This window comes from Balaenoptera borealis, assembly GCF_965194805.1.
Source record: "Balaenoptera borealis genome assembly, chromosome: 8".
Taxonomy (NCBI): domain Eukaryota; kingdom Metazoa; phylum Chordata; class Mammalia; order Artiodactyla; family Balaenopteridae; genus Balaenoptera; species Balaenoptera borealis.
The window spans coordinates 34,091,250-34,109,733 of record NC_138865.1 but is presented as its reverse complement, the minus strand read 5'-3'; the positions used below and the strand labels follow the sequence as shown (position 1 = coordinate 34,109,733).

At 38.2% G+C, this 18,484-nt stretch overlaps 1 protein-coding gene across 2 annotated transcripts in view; it reads right to left on the bottom strand.

Annotated features, from left to right (window-relative positions):
- Positions 1 to 2,172: 2,172 nt before the first annotated feature.
- Positions 2,173 to 18,484, bottom strand: part of FAM240B (family with sequence similarity 240 member B) — a 41,893-nt gene continuing 25,581 nt past the window's right edge. For both annotated transcript variants that reach the window (XM_082401303.1, XM_082401304.1), the window contains one exon: positions 2,173 to 2,814. In XM_082401303.1, the coding sequence (XP_082257429.1) occupies positions 2,721 to 2,814 (94 nt within the window). In that variant the 3' untranslated portion in view covers positions 2,173 to 2,720. The remainder of the gene's footprint in view (positions 2,815 to 18,484) is intronic.

The window sequence follows — 18,484 nt, the reverse complement described above, 5'->3', positions numbered from 1 at the left end:
GGGCAGGAATAAAGACATAGACATAGAGAATGGACTTGAGGACATGGGGTGGGGGGAGGGGGAAGCTGGGGCGAAGTGAGAGTAGCATGGACATATATACACTACCGAATGTAAAATAGTTAGCTAGTGGGAAGCAGCAGCATAGCACAGGGAGATCAGCTCGGTGCTTTGCGATGACCTAGAGAGGAGGGATAGGGACGGTGGGAGGGAGGCTCAAGAGGGAGGGTATATGTGGATATATGTATGCATATGGTTGATTCACCTTGTTGTACAACAGAAACTAACACAGTGTTGTGAAGCAATTATACTCCAATAAGGATCTATTAAAAAAAAACAGCTATGATATATATTGCTGGCAGCAATGTGGGAGAAGCGTATTCTTGTAAACTGCTGGTTCATAGGGAAGATTCATCAGCCTTTTTGGGAAGTGTTCTAGTAACATTTTAAAAGAATTTGCAATACTGTTTGTTCTAATTTCCCGTTCCTGGAAATCAGTTTACTTTCCAGCTCAAAACCATTAGAATAAAGGACCTGTGAACAAGAGTATTTACTGCTGCATTGTTCAAATGACAAAAACCTCGATGTAGCACGATTGTCCATCCTTAAAAGAATTGTTGACTTTATTATGGAACATCCACATCATGGTATAATATGATCCCATTAAAAATATATATTGGAGCCAAACTGACTTCAAAGCATTTGTATCAGGAATAGTTGAGTGAGGAAAGCAAGATGCAGAAAAATGTGATATGATCTTATTTTATAAATTGTTACCACACAAACACATTCACACAAAGTCCTTTAGATGTAGAGTGAGTGTGAGTGTGTGTTTGTGTGTGTATGTGAGTGTGTGAGTGAGTGTGTGTCTGTACATGTCTATGTGAACACAGAGAAAACTACAGGAGGACTCAGACTAGGTAATTAACATGGGTAAGGGGGGTACAAGGGTTGTTGATGGTAAACAGTGCAGAAAGAAGGGAGGGAGCAAGCCAAGACAATAAAGACAAGGGATAAAAGGTTAATAAAAACTAATAAAATCATATCAGCATATATGATATGATCATATTTATGCACTTATATAAAATTATATACATATGTATGTATAGACAAAATCTGAAAAAATTAAAAATGCAAACCTAATCTGTTCATTTCTCTACCTAAAATCTGTCAATGGCTTCCTAATCCCCTGTGGATCAATGCAGGATCTTTAGCTTGGGCTCCAGAGGCCCCTGCTCATGTCTCCACCCTCCTATAAAACAACTGCCCTCCTCATTCTGTGTCACAGACACATGTTTCCTGGTTCTTCACCTCCCAGGCCCCCCAGGCCCCCTCCACCCTGCAGCCCTCCTGCTCTTCTTCAGTTCTTCACACATGCTGTTTCTTTTCTTCCGCATGACTCTAACTCATTTTTATAAGTCTCAGCTTAAATATCAGTTTCTCAGGGGGCTTTCTCTGACTCTCAGATGTGGTTATGTATCCTGATATCTATTCCCATGGTTCTCTGTCCTTACTAAAATTCTGTTTTATTATTAGCTTCTTTTCCCAAACTTTGCTCAGATTTTCCCAGCTGTAATTTACTGCTTAGTTGTTATATCTGAATTGGATAAGAGCCTATAGCAAAGACCTGAACATTGTACCCTGGATCTCATAACTGTGGGGATGTGGAATCACCTCTCCAACCCTCCTGCCACCCTGTGGACCTCTCAGCCATAAGGATCTCTTTTAGTTTTATAGGGACAGCAGTTTATGTCACCACATAGCATCTGTGAGTGCTCTGATACCCTCCCCAGCATTGTCTGTGTCATTCTCTGGGTCCCTCTGGCCATCTGTGCTCCTTGGCTGCCTCAGGCTTCCCACTCTGCTCCTGTCCCCTGTGAGGAATCCCTGGGTAGAGGAGCAGAGGAGCCCTACTTCCTGTGATTGAGAGAATCCCTCCTGATCTGTGACCATGATCATGCTCTGGGCCTGAGAGGAGGCTGCAGTGAAAGTGACTTTAAATTCCAAAACATTCTAAAGACAGCTTGGAGCTGACACTTGCTATAGTAGCAGAGAACTAACCACGAGAGGCATGAGGGAGTTAACACAGGGCACACACCAGTGAGGGCACGACAACCAAGTTTATTAAGCATTACTTTGCTTTCACTGCATGTTTCTAATTAAATGTTTATTTAAAAAAAAACCCAATTTATATGAAGAGAAAATAATTTAGTTCAGTTCATTTTCAAACCATAATGCTAAAAAATTACTCTTTTCATAATAACAGCTTTCTTTCTGTAAGCAGTAGCATTTCTGTCTTCACAAAAAAGGGAGAACAGGAAAACAGATTGTATGACTATGTTTTTCCAGAAGACCTAGGTAAGCCAGTTTCCCAACAAGGTCATTGCCCCTGGTAAGCTTGGATAAAATAAGATTTTTTAAATGAGAAGAAAATGTGGAAATAAATTACATTTCATGTTAACTCAAAGAGATTTTTATATTAGATAACCCGAGCTTCTTATCCCTTTGGAGGTCATCCTGTCCTCTGTGGCAGGGAGGATTGAGTTGGATAAAGACTCCCATTAGCACTGGGGGAGGTTTCACATGTAAATCGCCTCACAAATGGGAGAGCAAATAGAGAGTATCCTGCTTAGTAAGTCAACATAATTTGGGTGCTAGTTTTTTCTCTTAGAAAAGTGCCCTTGGTGGCTTGTTATCTTTGAAGCGGATGAGGCAGGAAGCTCTCAGCCCACAGTGTTTGCCTGCTTTTCCTTCCCATCAGGATTGTCCAGCATCCCCAGCCTTTTCTCCAGTCTCTGCTTCCATTCTTCTCTGAGCCTGAGGAGGGGAAACAATATACGTGGTTAGTGCATTTGTCTACACATCTGCTGGTCCAGAGAAGTTTTTTGTTTTTTGGTTTATTTTCCTTCTGAAGAATATTAGAATATTTCTCCTTCTGAAGAAATAAATGGCTTTTACAAATTAATGAAGAAAAAAATCAATAGAGTAATGAGCAGTCTATGAATATGTAGTTTTCTCCAAAATTTATTCCTTCCTACATTGGTATGTGGATTCAGTGTAATATCAATCAAAATCCCAGCAGGACTTTTCTGTAGCTATCAACAAGCTGATTCTAAATTTTATATGGAAAGGCAAAAGAAGTCAATTAGCCAAAACAATTTTAAAGTAGAAGAAGGTTGGGAGACTCATACTACATGATTTTGAGGCTTAATATAAAGCTACCATCATCAAGACAGTGTAGCATTGGCGAAGGAAGAAATAGATCAGTGGAACAGAATAGTCTGGAAATAAACATACACAAATATAGCCAATTGATTTTTGACAAGGTACAAAGGCAACTCAATGGAGGAAGGATAGTATTTTTTTTTAAATAAATGATGCTGGAACATTATATATCCATATTAAAAAATGGACTTTGATCCACACTCCACATCTTATAAAAAATTAACTAAAAATGGATCATAGACATAAATGTAAACTGTAAGACCAAGGCTTCAAGAAAAAAGCCACAAAATAATATCTTCATGACCTTGGGATAAGGAAAAAATTCTTATATACATTACAAAAAGCATGATTCATAAAAGAATAAAAAATTTGGGACTTCAGCAAAATTAAAACAATTTGTTCTGTAAAAGATACTGTAAAGAGAATAAAAGACAAGCCACAAACAGGGAGAAAATATTTGCAAGTCACATATCTGATAAGGGACTTATTTCCAGAATATATATAGTTTCAAACTCAATGATAAGAAAATAACATAATGGGGAAAATATTTGAACAGACATTTTCCTAAAGAAGTTATATAGGTGGCAAATAAACACGTAAAAGATGCTCAACATAATTAGGAAAATGCAAATTAAAACCACAATGAGGTACCACTTACCTCATAGAATAACCAAAACAAACAAAAAAAAACAAAACCAACTCTTTTCCCCTACCTCCCCTGGCAAAACCAAAAACGAACCCCCACCCCCCAAACCAAAAATCCCTCACAACAAAACTCAAACCAAGTGTTGGCTGGGATGCTGAGTAACTGGAACTCTTTTACATTGTTATTAAAATGCAAAACGGTGCAGTCAGTTTGTAAAACAGTTTGGCAGTTTCTTATACAGTTAACCATACACTTACCATATGACCCAGTAATTTCAATCCTATTTGCTCAAGAGAAATAGAAATTTATGTTCACACAGAAATCTATATGTGAATGTTTATAGCACTTTTATTTATAGTCACCAAAAACTGGAAACAACTTAAATGTCCTTCAGTGGAGAGTGGATCACCAAATTGTGATACATCCCTACCACAGAAAAGTACTCAGCAATGAGAAGGAATGGATATACACAACTGATACACACAACAAGAAGAATAAATCCCAAGTACACTGTGCTAAATGAAAAGAGCCAGACACAAAAGACTACATACTGTATAATTAATTTATGACATTCTGGAAAAGGCAAAACTATAGGGATGAAGTACAGATCAGTGGTTGCTATGGACTGGAAATTGGGAAAGGAGTTGACCACAAAGGAGAAGCATAAGGAAATTTTTCAGAATGATGGAACTATTCTATATCTTGACTGTGGTGATTACATGACTCTGAGCATTCGTCAAACTCATAGATCTGTACACAGAAAGAAAAGAAATGCATGGTGCTTATAAATCAATTAAGAAAAAGAAAGTCTATAATCAAACAGGCAGAGGCTATACAAAGGCAGTTTCTGAAGAAGAAATCCAGCTAGTTCCTATGCATATGAAAAGATCTCAACAAAACCTGTAATTAATTAAATTCAGTTTAAAACAGTGAGATGCCATTTTCACCTGTCAGATTAACAATGGTTAAGAGTTTGACAACACACAGTGTGAGTGACTGTGGGAACTGGCATTCCCATACTTAGAGTGGAAGTTTAAATTAAAACAATCTCTTTGCAAGACAAGGAGGCAATAGCTATCAAAATTTAAAACACTCATCTTTTGACATAACATCTTCATTTCTGTGAACTTATCCCATAATGCTTATCCATGTATGAAAAATGTATGTACAAGTATTCTTATTACAATATTGTTTGTAAAGCTAAAAAATGAAAAACAACCTAAATGTCCTTCAGTGTGATTGTTTAAATTAATTGTCACATCATTATTGTGGAAAACATTAAAGAAGTACTGAAAGTGCCGATATAGAAAAACTTCCAAGATAACATAAGTTAAAAAAGGAAGGTGCATATTAATACTATGTATAAAATAGATAACTAATGAGAACCTACTTTATAGCACAGGGAACTCTACTCAGTGCTCTGTGGTGACATAAATGAGAAGGAAATCCAAAAATGAGGGGATATGTGTATATGTATAGCTGATTCACTCTGCTGTACAGTATAAAATAACAATATTGTAAAGCAACTATACTCCAATAAAATTTTTTTAAAAAATTAAAAAAGGAAGGTGCAGAATACTGAAGATTGTGTAGGTCCCATTTTGCATAAAAATACAGCACACTTATTTATTTGCTTATAAAAACTAAAGTTTTGGAGAGAGATATATGAGAAACTATTGATGTCAGTTTTCTCTGGAGAGCAGGTCTAGGAGCCTAAGTGTGAAGGACACTAGTATTAAAAAGTATACACTTGAGGAGACCTTCAAGATGGCAGAGTAGTAAGATGTGGAGATCACCTTCCTCCCCACAGATGCATCAGAAATACATCTACATGTGGAACAACTCCTACAGAATGCCTACTGAATGCTGGCAGAAGACCTCAGACTACCCAAAAGGCAAGAAACCTCCCACGTACCCGGGTAGGGCAAAAGAAAAAAGAAAAAACAGAGACAAAAGAATAAGGATGGGACCTGCACCTCTGGGAGGAAACGGTGAAGGAGGAAAAGTTTCCACACACTAGGAAGCCCCTTCACAGGCGGAGATGGGGTGTGGCAGGGGGCGGAGGAAACTTCGGAGCCACAGAGCAGAGCGCAGCAACAGGGTTGCAGAGGGCAAAGTGGAGAGATTCCCACACAGAGGATCACTGCCAACCAGGACTCACCAGCCTGAGAGGCTTGTCTGCTCACCCGCCAGGGCAGATGGGGGCTGGTAGCTGAGGCTCGGGCTTCGGAGGCAGACCCCAGGAAGAGGACTGGGGTTGGCTGTGTGAACACAACCTGAAGGGGGCTAGTGCACCACAGCTAGCCGAGAGGGAGTCCAGGAAAATGTCTGGACCTGCCTAAGAGGCAAGAGATTGTTTCAGGGTGCGCAAGGAGAGGGGATTCAAAGCACCGCCTAAACGAGCTCCAGAGACAGGTGTGAGCCACAGCTATCAGCACAGACACCAGAGATGGGCATGAAACATTAAGGCTACTGCTGCAGCCACCAAGAAACCTGTGTGCAAGTACAGGTCACTATCCACATCTCCCCTCACAGGAGACTGTTCAGCCCACCACTGCCAGGGTCCCACGATCCAGGGACAACTTCCCCAGGACAACACACGGTGCACCTCATGCTGTTGCAACGTTACGCCGGCCTCTGCTGCCACAGGCTCACCCCACATTCCGTACCCAGACCTCCCCCCTGCCTGAGTGAGCCAGAACCCACTAATCAGCTGCTCCTTTAAACCCATCCTCTCTGGGAAGGAACAGATGTCCTCAGGAGACCTACACGCACAGGTGGGGCCAAATCCAAAGCTGAACCCCAGGAGCTGTTCGAACAAAGAAGAGAAAGGGAAATCTCTCCCAGCAGCCTCAGGAGCAGCAGATTAAATCTCAACAATCAACTTGATGAACGCTGCATCTGTGGAATACCTGAATAGACAACGAATCATGCCAAAATTGAGGCGGTGGACTTTGGGAGCAACAGCAGACTTGAGGTTTGCTGTATGCGACTGACTGGTTTCTGGTTTTATGTTTACCTTAGTTTAGTATTTAGAGTTTATTATCATTGCTAGATTTGTTTACTGATTTGGTTGCTCTCTTCCTTTTTTAAAAATATATACATATATATATTTTTTCCTTTTTCTCTTTTTGTGAGTGTGTATGGGTATGCTTCTTTGTGTGATTTCGTCTGTATAGCTTTGCTTTTACCATTTCTCCTAGGGTTCTGTCTGTCTGCTTTACTGTGTTTTTTTTTAAATATAGTTTTTAACGCTTGTTATCAATGGTGGATTTGTTTTTTGGTTTGATTGCTCTCTTCTTTCTTTCTTTCTTTTTAAATCACCTAATTTTTTAAATTTTAATACTTTTTAAATTTTTTACTTTAATAATTTTTTTTCTTTTTATTTCTTTTTTCTTTCTTTCTCCCATTTCTTCTGAGCCGTGTGGCTGACAGGGTCTTAGTACTCTGGCCAGGTGTCAGACCTGTGCCTCTGAGGTGGGAGAGCCGAGTTCAGGACATTGGTCCAGAAGAGACCTCCCAGCTCCATGTAATATCAAATGGTGAAAGCTCTCCCAGAGATCCCCATCTCAATGTTAAGACCCAGCACCACTGAACAACCAGCAAGCTACAGTGCTGGACACCCTATGCCCAACAAATAGCAAGACAGGAACACAACCCCACCCATTAGGAGAGAGGCTGCCTAAAATCATAATAAGGTTACAGACACCCCAAAACACACCACTGGACGTGGTCCTGCTCACCAGAAAGACAAGATCCAGCCTCATCCACCAGAACACAGGCACCAGTCCCCTCCACTAGGAAACCTACACAACCCACTGAACCAACCTTAGCCACTGGGGACAGACACCAAAAACAACGGGAACTACGAACCTGCAGCCTGCAAAAAGGAGACCCCAAACACAGTAAGTTAAGCAAAATGAGAAGACAGAGAAACACACAGCAGATAAAGGAGCAAGGTAAAAACCCACAAGACCAAACAAATGAAGAGGAAATAGGCAGTCTACCTGAAAAAGAATTCAGAGTAACAATAGTAAAGGTGATCTAAAATCTTGCAAATAGAATGGAGAAAATACAAGAAACGTTTAATAAGGACCTAGAAGAACTAAAGGGTAAACAAACATTGATGAACAACACAATAAATGAAATTAAAACTTCTCTAGAAGGAATCAATAGCAGAATAACTGAGTCAAAAGAATGGATAAGTGACCTGGAAGATACAATAGTGGAAATAACTACTGCAGAGCAAAATAAAGAAAAAAGAATGAAAATTGAGGACAGTCTCAGAGACCTCTGGGACAACATTAAACTCACCAGCATTCTAATTATAGGGATCCCAGAAGAAGAAGATAAAAAGAGAGGGACTGAGAAAATATTTGAAGAGATTATAGTTGAAAACATCCATAATATGGGAAAGGAAATAGTCAATCAAATCCAGGAAGGGCAGAGATTCCCATACAGGATAAATCCAAGGAGAAACATGCCAGAATGCATATAAATCGAACTATCAAAAATTAAATACAAAGAAAAAATATTAAAAGCAGCAAGGTAAAAACAACAAATAACATACAAGGAAATCCCCATAAGGTTAACAGCTGATCTTTCAGCAGAAACTCTGAAAGCCAAAAGGAAGTGGCAAGACATATTTAAAATGACGAAAGGGAAAAACTGAGAACCAAGATTACCCAGCAAGGATCTCATTCTGATTCGACAGAGAAATTAAAACCTTTACAGACAAGCAAAAGCTAAGAGAATTCAGCACCACCAAACCAGCTTTACAACAAATGCTAAAGGAACTTCTCTAGGCAGGAAACACAAGAGAAGGGAAAGACCTACAATAACAAACCCAAAAAAATTAAGAAACGGTAATAGGAACATACATATTGATAATTACCTTAAATGTAAATGGATTAAATGCTCTCACCAAAAGACATAGGCTGGCTGAATGGATACAAAAACAAGACTCATATATATGCTGTCTACAAGAGAAACACTTCAGACCTAGGGACACATACAGACTGAAAGTGAGGGGATGGAAAAAGATATTCCATGCAAATGGAAATCAAAAGAAAGCTGGAGTAGAAATTCTCATATCAGGTAAAATAGACTGTAAAATAAAGACTATTATAAGAGACAAAGAAGGACACTACATAATGATCAAGGGATCAATCCAAGATGAAGATATAACAATTGTAAATATTTGTGCACCCAACATAGGAGCACCACAATACATAAGGCAAATGCTAAGAGCCATAAAATGGGAAATGGATAGTAACACAATCAGAGTAAGGGACTTTAACACCCCACTTTCACCAATGGACAGGTCATCCAAAATGAAAATAAATAAGAAAACCCAAGCTTTAAATGATGCATTAAACAAGATGAACTTAATTGATATTTATAGGACATTCCATCCAAAAACAACAGAATACACTTTCTCCTCAAGTGCTCATGGAACATTCTCCAGGATACATATCGTAGGTCACAAATCAAGCCTTGGTAAATTTAAGAAAATTGAAATCGTATCAAGTATCTTTTCTGATCACAACACCCTGAGACTAGATATCAATTACAGGAAAAAAATCTGTAAAATATACAAACACATGGAGGCTAAACAATACAATACTAAATAACCAGGAGATCGCTGAAGAAATAAAAGAGGAAATCAAAAAAATACCTAGAAACAAATGACAATGAAAACAGAATGACCCAAAACCTATGGGATGCAGCAAAAACAGTTTTAAGAGGGAAGTTTATAGCAATATAATCCTACCTCAAGAAACAAGAAACATCTCAAGTAAACAACCTAACCTTACACCTAATCAATTAGAGAAAGAAGAAAAAAAAAAAAACCAAAATTAGCAGAAGGAAAGAAATCATAAAGATCAGATCAGAAATAAATGAAAAAGAAATGAAGGAAACAATAGCAAAGGTCAATAAAACTAAAAGCTGATTCTTTGAGAAGATAAAATTGATAAACCATTAGCCAGACTCATCAAGAAAAAAAGGGAGAAGACTCAAATCAATAGAATTAGAAATGAAAAGGGAGAAGTTACAACACACTCTGCAGAAATACAAAGGATCATGAGAGATTACTACAAGCAACTATATGCCAATAAAATGGACAACCTGGAAGAAATGGACAAATTCTTAGAAAAGCACAACCTTCTGAGACTGAACCAGGAAGAAATAGAAAACATAAACAGACCAATCACAAGCACTGATATTGGGACTGTGATTAAAAATCTTCCAACAAACAGATGCCCAGAACCAGATGGCTTCACAGGCGAATTCTATCAAACATTTAGAGAAGAGCTAACACCTATCCTTCTCAAATTCTTCCAAAGTATAGCAGAGGGAGGAACACTCCCAAACTCATTCTACGAAGTCACCATCACCCTGATACCAAAACCAGACAAAGATGTCACAAAGAAAGAAAACTACAGGCCAATATCACTGATGAACATAGGTGAAAAAATCCTCAACAAAATAGTAGCAAACAGAATCCAACAGCACATTAAAATGATTGTACACCATGATCAAGTGGGATTTATCCCAGGGATGCAAGGATTCTTCAATATACGCAAATCAATCAATGTGATACACCATATTAACAAAGTGAAGGAGAAAAATCATATGATCATCTCAATAGATGCAGAAAAAGCTTTTGAGAAAATTAAACACCCATCTATGATAAAAACCCTCCAGAATATAGGCATAGAGGGAACTTACCTCAACATAATAAAGGCCATATATGACAAATCTACCATCAACATCATTCTCAATGGTGAAAAACTGAAACCATTTCCTCTAAGATAAGAAAGAGGCAAGGTTGTCCACTCTCACCACTATTATTCAACATAGTTTTGGAAGTTTTAGCCACAGCAATCAGAGAAGCAAAAGAAATAAAAGGAATTCAAATCGGAAAAGAAGAAGTAAAGCTGTCACTGTTTGCAGATGACATGATACTATACATAGAGAATCCGAAAGTTGCAACCAGAAAACTACTAGAGTTAATCAATGAATTTGGTAAAGTAGCAGGATACAAAATTAATGCACAGAAATCTCTTGCATTCCTATACACTAATGATGAAAAATCTGAAAGAGAAATTAAGGAAACTCTCCGATTTACCATTGCAACCAAAAGAATAAAATAACTAGGAATAAACCTACCTAAGGAGACAAAAGACCTATATGCAGAAAACTATAAGACACTGATGAAAGAAATTAAAGATGATACAAGCAGATGGAGAGATATACCATGTTCTTGGATCGGAAGAATCAACATTGTGAAAATGACTATACTACCCAAAGCAATCTGCAGATTCAATGCAATCCCTATCAAACTACGACTGGCATTTTTCACAGAACTAGAACAAAAAATTTCACAATTTGTATGGAAACACAAAAGACCTCAAATAGCCAAAGCAATCTTGAGAAAGAAAAACGGAGCTGGAGGAATCAGGCTCCCAGACTTCAGACTATACTACAAAGTTACCGTAATCAAGACAGTATGGTACCAGCACAAAAACAGAAATATAGATCAATGGAATAGGATAGAAAGCCCTGAGATAAACCCACGCTCATATGGTCACCTCATTTTTGATACAGGAGGCAAGAATATACAATGGAGAAAAGACAGCCTCTTCAATAAATGGTGCTGGGAAAACTGGGCAGCTACATGTAAAAGAATGAAATTAGCACACTCCCTAACATACCAAAAATACTCCCTAGCATACCCAAAAATAAACTCAAAATGGATTAAAGACCTAAATGTAAGGCCAGACACTATAAAACTCTTAGAGGAAAACACAGGAAAAACACTCTATGACATAAATCACAGCAAGATCCTTTTTGACCCAGCTCCTAGAGAAATGGAAATAAAAACAAAAATAAACAAATGGGACCTAATGAAACTTAATAGCTTTTGCACAGTAAAGGAAACCATAAACAAGATGAAAAGACAACCCTCAGAATGGGAGAAGATATTTGCAAATGAAGCAACTGACAAAAGATTAATCTCCAAAATTTGCAAGCAGCTCATGCAGCTCAATACCAAAAAAACAAACAACACAATCCAAAGACGGGCAGAAGACCTAAATAGACATTTCTCCAAAGAAGATATACAGATTGCCAACAAACACATGAAAGGAGGCTCAACATCACTAATCATAGAGAAATTCAAAACAAAACTACAATGATGTATCACCTCACACTGGTCAGAATGGCCATCATCAAAAAATCTGAAAGCAATAAATGCTGGATAGGGTGTGGAGAAAAGTGAACCCTCTTGCACTGTTAGTGGGAACATAAATTGATACAGCCACTACGGAGAACAGTATGGAGTTTCCTTAAAAAACTAAAAATAAAACTACCATACGACCCAGCAATCCCACTACTCTGCATATACCCTGAGAAAACCATAATTCAAGAAGAGTCATGTACCACAATGTTCATTGCAGCTCTGTTTACAATAGCCAGGACATGGAAGCAACCTAAGTGTCCACTGACAGATGAATGAATAAAGAAGATGTGGCACATATATGCAATGGAATATTACTCAGCCATAAAAAGAAACAAAACTGAGTTATTTGTAGTGAGGTAGATGGACCTAGAGTCTGTCATACAGAGTGAAGTAAGTCAGAAAGAGAATAATAAATACCGTATGCTAACACTTATATATGGAATCTAAAGAAAAATGGTTCTGAAGTTTCTAGGGGCAGGACAGGAATAAAGATGCAGACCTAGAGAATGGCCTTAGGACACGGGGAAGGGGAAGGGTAAGTTGGGACGAAGAGAGAGTGGCATGGACTTATATATACTCCCATATGTAAAATAGATAGCTAGTGGGAAGCAGCCGCATAGCACAGGGAGATCAGCTTGGTGCTTTGCAAAGACCTAGAGAGGTGGGATAGGGAGGGTGGGAGGGAGACGCAAGAGGGAGGAGATACGGGGACATATGTTTCTGTATAGCTGATTCACTTTGTTATAAAGCAGAAACTAACACACCATTGTAAAGCAATTATACTCCAATAAAGATGTTTAAAAAAATGTATATGCTTGGTTAGTTTCTTAAGTTGGATAAATCATTTTATTCATTTAATAGGGCTACCATAACAAAATACCAGGCTGGTTAGCTTAAACAACAGACAATTATTGTCTCACTGTTTTGGAGGGTGAAAGTTCAAGATCAAGGTGTTAGCAGGTTTGATTTCTCCCAAGACCTCTCTCTTTTACATGCAGATGTCCTTCTTGCTCCATCCTCATGTGGCCTTTCCTCTGTGTTTGTGCATCCCTGGTGTCTCTTTGTGTATCATAACCTCTTCTTCTTATAAGGACAACAGTTACTTGGATCAGGTCCCACCCTAAAAGCTCTCACTTTAACTGTCACTTGTTTTAAAGGCCCTATCTCCAAATACAGTCACATTCTAAGGTGCTGGCAGTTAGGATTTCCACATATGAATCTGGGGGGACACAATTCATAACAATGCTAAAGCAATGCATGATTATTATGGATAAATTAGAATATACAATAATGAATAAAGAAAAATTAGATTCAACCTAATTTTTTACTCTTGTAAATAACCCTAAAATTAGTATGATAATAATTAATACTCTTTCCATATACCAGTCTACTTTCCTTGAAGAGATCCCCAGAGGTGAATAACTAGAGGGTATAAATATTTTGAAAGCTGTAGACACCTATTATCAAACTGACTCCAAGAAACTTCTTACATAAAACTCTGCTCAATTATGGTCCCAAGAAAGAATGGAAAGAATTTGGAATGTAGGCCTGTTGTTTGGTGGTGATGTTGCTTAAGCACATTAGCAACCAAGGATTGAAAGTTGAAATATTGAGAGAATAGGGACATGGGGGGATATCATCCTCATTCTACCTCAACTTTAAATAGAATGGATGACATAGAAATATAGTTTGCCGGTTTGAAAGGGAAGATAAAACATGTAACGGCTGCTCTCCCATTAGTGGACATAGGTCCATGCACATTTTTCTTTATATGACCTTGTATTGAGATCCACCTATTAGTAATTTTAATAATTATATTCCTTCATTATGGGTATTAAGTAATCATCTTGTTATTTTATTTGCAATCAACCTCTCCAACCTGGGAAATAGACAAGCTCACAAGCTCCCGTTGTTAAGCATCTCTGAAAGGCTCTGTAAATAAATCTGCCTCCAAATGTGCATGGCTTTTGTCACCTGGGGTCTTTTAAAGCTCAGTAATAAAGGTTGCTGCCTGTATGTTTCATTGAACTGTAGGGACATAATATAATGAGAATTCATCATTAATTAAAGGGGCTTTAACTTTTCCTTGGTGTGGTGGGCATGAAAATGTGTTACTCAGAGATCCTGCTGGCCAGTTGCCTGTTTTTGTAAATGAAGTTTTATCAGAACACAGCCCTGCCCATTTGTGACATATTTTCTGTGACTGCTTTCATACAACGGCAGGATTGAGTAGTTGCAACATAGAGCACATGACCCACAAAGCCCAAAATATTTACTACTTTGTCCTTTATAGGAAATATTTGCTGACCCCTCATCTAGATTTAAGAAAGTGAAGGAGAAAATCTTAATAATGCAAATTAAACTTAGAAGTGTGCCCTGTCTTCTGTAACTATTATGTTGTGAATGGCAAAAAAAGAATGTGGAAAAGCTCTTCCAGCACTAGAAAACTATCATCCTTAACAATCTGACTTTGCTGAATTGTATAGTAATTAAGCATTTATTCGTTGTCTGGTTTTGTCCCATCATAGCTGAACTGCAACCACAGGTTGGCTATAGAGACAAAAGGTTGGCAAAAACCAATAGAAGGATGCTGTGAGAATCAGTTGGATATATGAAATGTGTAATAAAGAGCATTGCATGTTTTCTTATTATTTGTAAAGTATATGTCACACATCTTTGTACAAGTAAAATTTATAATAAACTTATGTACATATATATGTGTATACATTTTTTCCACAGAGAGCCAGCCGTTAAATGTTTACCAACACACCATAACTTGCTTCCCATTTTTCTCTCACAGGTGCTTCCTGCAATAAATCTCACACCCATCTAGTTTCATCTTGCCCTCTGCTTCTTGGAGGAACCAAATCAACACATTTGGAATGATGAATTTATTCTAGGAACAGAATTTAGGAATCTGGGGTTTATGACACATTTATTCACTTTTTGTATTAGCTATATCACCATTTATTGCCAGATGGATCATAGATGCCACTATCTACCTAGTTCCCATTAAATCCTATTTTATGAGTATTTAGACTGTTTCCTGCCCCTTTCTGGTCAATATCTTTCATCACCGTGTTGCTTCTCTTTATCTTTGTGCTCTCAGTAAGCTGGTGAATATAAGTGTATATATGGTTCTTTTCTTTTGTAGTAAGGAAGGTCAATATGAGAAAAATAATGCTTAAAAATTGGTATGCAGAGTCAGATACAGTAGAGGAGCAATAAAGCTGACATTAAACTTGAAGAGAACATTTTTTTCCTTAAGCCTAGAAATATTGACCTCACTTTTCAAATGGAGACCAAATGATATTTACTATTTATTGTTCTAGATTCATCTGATTTGTGGAGGAGTTGTAATTAATATCTAGGAACACAGATTCTGCTTGATAAGTATGGGATGTGACTAGAAAGAAGGACTTTTTTTAAGAACCATAAGCCAGAATCACAAACCAGAATCACAATGTCCTTACTAAGAACCACAGAAGATCAATTGGGCACATAATTAGTTTTTTTTTTTTTTTTTTCTATCATGTGCTTGCTAGGCCCTAAAGATATGTGTCAGTTTGGGTCCTCCAAGAAGCAGATTTGAAGGAATCAACCAAGAAAAATAAATCAGGGGTTGGGGGGAAGAAACAGAAATGGTAAGGGATAGCCTTCAGATTAGCATGCTGGTCTAACACCTGTGAAAGGAGAGTGAGAAGGAAGGAATGATTGGGTAGGAAAAGGCCCGAACCACAGCATAGTTCTGAGAAAGCTTAGCTGAGCTGATGAGGAGTCCCTGGGTAAAAGTTTCCCAGTAGAGGAGTTCTGTCACACAGGAATTTCCCAGGACTAGCTACCCCTGCCACGCTCACTCATTGGCTAGAGCAGTCAGTGGTAAATGTGGCCTCAGCTCAAATAAAATGGCAGATCCAGAAAGGCAGCACCTAGGGCTCTTAGTCAACTTTCTCCCCATTGCAAGTTTAGAGCACCTCTGTGGCTACCCCAATATGTAAAGAAGAGCAGTAAAATAATAATCCTTGTCATCAAGGAATTTGTAATTTACTGAGTCCTTGATCTCCCAATTCAGATTTCACACTATAATCATAATCTCTGTGCTTTTGTTTTAATATGAAAGGTCAGATGATGCTTTTGCTGCTCCTATTCCTGTGTAATAAGGAACATGCCTTTACAGTGGTTTTTCCATAGTAGGGAAAGATGGGCCTGATCCTGGTTCCCTTTGACCTTCAGCTCACCAGCTGGATCTGGTCACAGGGCAGCTCAGCATACTGCTCTGAACAACTCAGTTTACCAGCCATATACCTCACCCCTTCAGTTTGAATGAGAAAAACTAACTAAAATTTTTCTCACTGGTTATTTTTCGTAGACAAAATCTTATAAAAAGTTTGAAATGATGATTTCATCTGGCTTGGAGATTATGAGTTGGATATTTTGTTACCTGCTTCTGAAAGCATCCTGATTGACATAACTGATAAGTAGGAATCAAAGCAGAAGGAGGTGAGTGGTCTTGGGGTGAGGTCTGATAAACCCCTCTCCTCACTTAGACACTCTGAGCTCTGCTAAATTCTGAAGAGGTATTTTGAAGATCATACTTCTTGCATTAAAACATTATTATTTTCATATAAGCATTGTACATTTACTCAGTTATAGTTACAGGCTGGTTATTTAGGCTTAGGTGTTCATATAATTTATCATCTAAATTGAGATACTTTGGAAATAAAAGGGAGCACAATTCATAATTATAACAAATTGATATACGTACACCTGGACTGTCCCAACACACCAGGAGATTTGTTCGTTGTACCTACAGTACACTTGACTTCTCTCAAATTGCCTCAATCAGTTATTTGCACACAGATTTCAACTTCTCCAGGGGACTGACGCCTGCTGTGTTGCTTCTTTCTAGCCAGACTCAGAGAGAGTAAGAGGGTTTCTAGTTCTGAGGCCACCCACTTTGCCTTGTGATCTTACCTCCAGGGTTTCTTCCACACACATGTGTTCCTAGGGTAAATGGATTCTCTGCAGCTCTGGTTGCATTCCTCTCAGTCAGTGAACCCGTAGGCATGTGCTAATGAGCATGTCCATGGTGAAACACCTGTTTCCACTCTACTCAGCTTTGGCACAAGGCCTTGCAGGTTAGCCCAGCTGAGGAACATAAGGCATTATTGGCTCTGTTCTACTATCAGCAAAGGCATTGGTGGAAAATTTTGAGGTTTTTTTTTTTTTGAGGTTTTTGTCTTCTACTGTTCATTTAGAACATTTCTTGATTGCACAGTGGCTTGAAATCGCCACTTTTATAAATGGAGGGTAAAATAACAAAAGGTGTCAGTGTTATGTGTGTGTCTCAGGTTACACACATATAATGCTTACACAAAATGCTTACATATAAGCATTTTGGAAAGCCATAGCCTTAGGTGAAATAGGGACCCGAGGTTTTATGCCATTCATTGGTCTGGTCAAGTGTATCCTGGAAGATAATTATTCTAGGACAATATTTCAAACTGTTTGCTTACATAAGCAATATTTAAGCAAATATTCTGACAGGCTGGTTTGGTTTAAAAATATTTATATTCTTTCTGTGCAACTTGGTTCATCTGGGATATATGTGGCTGTATTTTTTGTTTTGTTTTTGTTTTTTAACAAAAATAATAACAAAACCACTATGTTGTCATTCATTGTTTACTAAATTAAGAAGGCTTTTTGAGTTTTATATTCATAGTTGATAGGGGGCAACAGCTCTGGTAAGTGAGACTCAAGAACAGAGGAGGAGACCATAGAAGGTGCCTCTCCTCCCCCAGCCTCTGCTGATTTTCCTCTTCTCTGAGCAAGGCAGCAGCTCTGTCTCCATCTTCAAACATTTATTTGGGGGAGACAATGCTAAAACATTTCATGATGAGCACATTTTGAAGATTTATTCTCTTGGCTATAGAAGGAAGAGAAAACTGCTCCAAACTCTGAAGGGAGTCTTTTTAGGGGGCACATTAGAGCCTGGATAATTAATTCATTTGTTCTATGGACCATTTGCAAATGGCTGCTTTTTTTAATAACTTTTTTCCTAATTATAATATGGTACAGTGTCATTTTAGAAACTTTGGAAAAAATAGAAGAACACACGCACACAAAATTTGCCATTCCACCAGTCAAAAATAACCCTCTTAATATTTTTGAGTATTTTCTTCTAGTCTTTCCCTATACATATGGATAAACTGCATCTATATATTAAAAAAATCAGATCATATTGCAAATTTTGCTCTTATTCCCACACCCCAGGGCTTCTGGAAAGGAAGATGCAGTACAGGGCTCATGTGGGGATCTGGCTCCCAGTGGGCTTGTGCACCAGGACTAGGGGAGGAAGATGGCAGGGACCA